We start from the raw sequence: 3,239 nt of genomic DNA, 5'->3' as shown, positions 1-3,239 counted from the left end.
AACACACACACACACACACACACACACACACACACACAAACGCGCGCGCGCACACACACGCACACACACACACTTTGTTAACATCGTACTGTCCTCACAGGTCACTCTGTGTAGGATACTGGAGCAGTTTACAAAATCTTTTCTATATAAAATGAGCAGCGGTCCTAATATGGATCCCTGAGGAACCCCGTATTTGATGGTTTTACATCGAGCTCTGAACCATCCTGGCGCCTCGGACACTGAACGATGCCGTTTGCTCAGGACGGTTTCAAAGGCTTTCCGTAAACCAAGAAACATCCCGATGCCACGCTCATCTGTGTCTACATTTTCCTTCATTGCTGCGTCTTACACACTCTATTTTTAGCCTTATTTTTATCAATAACGTCTGTGGGTTTTATTTTATGTTCCATTTTCCGTCCTTATTTTTATCTTACTGTTCCTAGTATTTCCATGTGGGTTGTATCTATGTGAAGATGCATTCTGCATTTTCTATTCTGGTCTTATTTTATTTCTACGTGCAGGTTTTATTTTGTCTTTTTGTCTTCTGTGTGTTTTGATGTGAAGCACTTGGTGCATGTTAAGTCTTTCTTGTGAAGCACGTTGGGCTTGTTGTCATTGACTTTTTCGAAAAGGTCGAGAATTGCCGAACAAGTCGTTCTTTTTCCTGAAGCCACACTGAGACGAGACGAGAATATTCAATTTATCGAAATCGTCACAGAGTCTATAATAAACGTTTTCCTCCCAAACTCAGGAAAAGCTGCTGTCAGGGCAGCCGTCGGTTTCTGTCTGCAGTCCTGAGCGTGTCCCGTGTCCTCTGTCCCTTGTCCCCGTGTCCATCCACAGAGAGCTGACTGACCTGAGAGCAGCTCCTGCCTGGACACACGGACGACTCGTGATTCTGTCGCCTCCACACTGATGCAGAGTGAGACTGTTCAGAGTGACGTGATGTCACGTGACTGCATCTGAGACGAGGGGAGACGGCTGAAGACAGCTGAAGACGGCTGAAGACAGCTGAAGACGGCTGAAGACAGCTGAAGACAGCTGAAGACGGCTGAAGACTGATGAAGACGGCTGAAGACGGCTGAAGACAGATGAAGATGGCTGAAGACTGATGAAGACGGCTGAAGACGGATGAAGATGGCTGAAGACTGATGAAGACGGCTGAAGACGGATGAAGATGGCTAACGTCGGCAAGCATTTTGAGTTGTTTTTGCGTGTGAACACAGATTGTTTAATTTTTAACGGGTTAAAAACATGTGCAGACGGAGCCTCAGACCGCTGATGGACTCAGCAGGTCCAGGTCCGAGTCATCCTGCACACGTGTCAGTGTGCAGAGGAGCGTATCTCACTTGTCCTGAGCGAAGACGGCTCCGGTCAGAGCGTACGGAGACGTGCTGTCGATCAGCTGCAGCACCTGCTTCCACTGGTTCTCCGGGTAAACGTAGACGGAGAGGACGGGCCCGAAGATCTCCTGCAGAGCACACAAACAAAAACCAGAGACCAGATCAGTCCTCCGTCTGCGCGAGTGAGAGAGACTGGACTCTGAACTGGAAACCAGTCAGGCCGACTGCAGCAGAGCGGGACAGGAAGTGGCGTGCACCTCGTTCATGATGGCGTCCCGAGGGTCACTGGTCTCGATGATGGTCGGCTCCACGAAGTAGCCCTTCGTGTCGTCACAGTTTCCCCCGGCGATGACCTTCAGGCCGGGCGAGGATTTGGCGTGATCGAGCCACTTCTTTATCCGAGCAAACGACTGCAGCCGGAAACACACAACGTTAAACACACACACACAGAAAGTGGACTTTATTTTGAAAAGCCAGCTGCAGGAAGCTGCACCTTGTCATCGATGACAGCCGAGAAGAACGAGTTAAAGTCCTCGACGGGCTGAAAAACACAAACACACACGAATCTTCAACAAAACGCTGAAATTATTCAAGAAAACTTCAACAGAAAAACATCAACAGTTTAATCCGTCACTCAAATATTAATACACAATATTACTACAACTCCAGGACTCACGCAGTACTGAGGCAGTACTTCAGTAGTATTTATGTCTCCCATTGTGGGCTGCTGGTGGATGTAGTACTTTAGCAGTGTTTTATCAGTACTTTAGTAGTACTTCAGTAGTACTCACGTCTCCCACGGTGACCTGGCGGTGGATGTCGAGCAGCTGACCTCTGATCTGCGGCCACAAGCTGTCGGGGACGTACATCCTGGAGCAGGCCGAACACTTCTGTCCTCCGTACTCGAAGGCCGAGCGGATCGTGCCCTTCACCACGCTGTCCACGTCCGCTGACTTGTGGACAAAGTGGAAGTTTTTCCCGCCGCACTCTGAAAGCCAAAAAAGACACTCAGAACACGTGACGACGACACGTGACGACGACACGTGACGACGACGACACGTGACGACGACACGTGACGACGACGACACATCAGCGTCAGAGAAACTGACCTCCGGCCAGCCGGGGAAACGTCCTGTAGGTGTCCAGGTTCTGAGCCACCTGCTTCCACAGACGCTTGAACGTCCTGCAAAACAACAGATTCACTCGAAACTCAAATCGCACGAAACACTTTCATTCATCAAGAGGCCACACACACTTTTCACAACACTTTTCCAGGACTTTTCAAGGACTTTAAGGCACATTTTTAGGATCAAACATTCTCTGAGCAGATTCTTTTTGGCGATATTCAAGAAAAGATTTGGACGATTTTTTTTTTCTTTAAACATTTTAGAATTTTCTTTCCTTTAAAAATGTTTGGTGATTTTTTGGGGTGATTTTTTTAAATGTAAACGTAAAAGAAAAAATGTTTCATTTAAAACCACCAAAATGACGACATTTATCAGAAACTCTAAAAACAGAAATAATTGTTGGATTTGCACATTTCTGATGGTCCTTGAACACATCATGTGTTTTTAAATAGGTTTGTGAAACAAAATTCCAGGACTTTTCCAGAACTTTCAGGATATTTTTAGCTTTCCAAATGTGCAAATTCCATGCATTTTTCCAGGATATTAATGACTGTAGGAACCCTGTTACTTTGACTGTGATACGTTTCGTTTCGCCTGTCCTGGTGGGAGAAACACGCGTTAGAGTGACGTGAAGTTTCGGAGCTGCTGAAACGTCTTCAGCGGAAACGCAAAGTTCCACAGCAGCAGGTGAACCAGGTGAGGACCTCAAACAGCCGTCGGGGCGAAGTCGGGAGCTTACGGGACGCTGCCGGTGAAGTTGATGCCGGCC

At 47.5% G+C, this 3,239-nt stretch overlaps 1 protein-coding gene across 1 annotated transcript; it reads right to left on the bottom strand.

Annotated features, from left to right (window-relative positions):
* Positions 1 to 1,108: 1,108 nt before the first annotated feature.
* LOC121964836 (delta-1-pyrroline-5-carboxylate dehydrogenase, mitochondrial-like) lies at positions 1,109 to 3,235 on the bottom strand (the record flags this gene model as incomplete). Its single annotated transcript, XM_042515020.1, has 6 exons — positions 1,109 to 1,471; positions 1,601 to 1,753; positions 1,837 to 1,884; positions 2,135 to 2,331; positions 2,453 to 2,526; positions 3,210 to 3,235. Coding segments are annotated over 6 exons (624 nt in total), but the record flags the coding sequence as incomplete, so codon positions are not given.
* Between the last annotated feature and the right edge of the window lie 4 nt (positions 3,236 to 3,239).

The sequence above is a fragment of the Plectropomus leopardus genome, unplaced genomic scaffold (genome assembly GCF_008729295.1).
Source record: "Plectropomus leopardus isolate mb unplaced genomic scaffold, YSFRI_Pleo_2.0 unplaced_scaffold1739, whole genome shotgun sequence".
Lineage (NCBI taxonomy): Eukaryota > Metazoa > Chordata > Actinopteri > Perciformes > Serranidae > Plectropomus > Plectropomus leopardus.
This window is presented reverse-complemented; position numbering and strand designations above follow the sequence as displayed.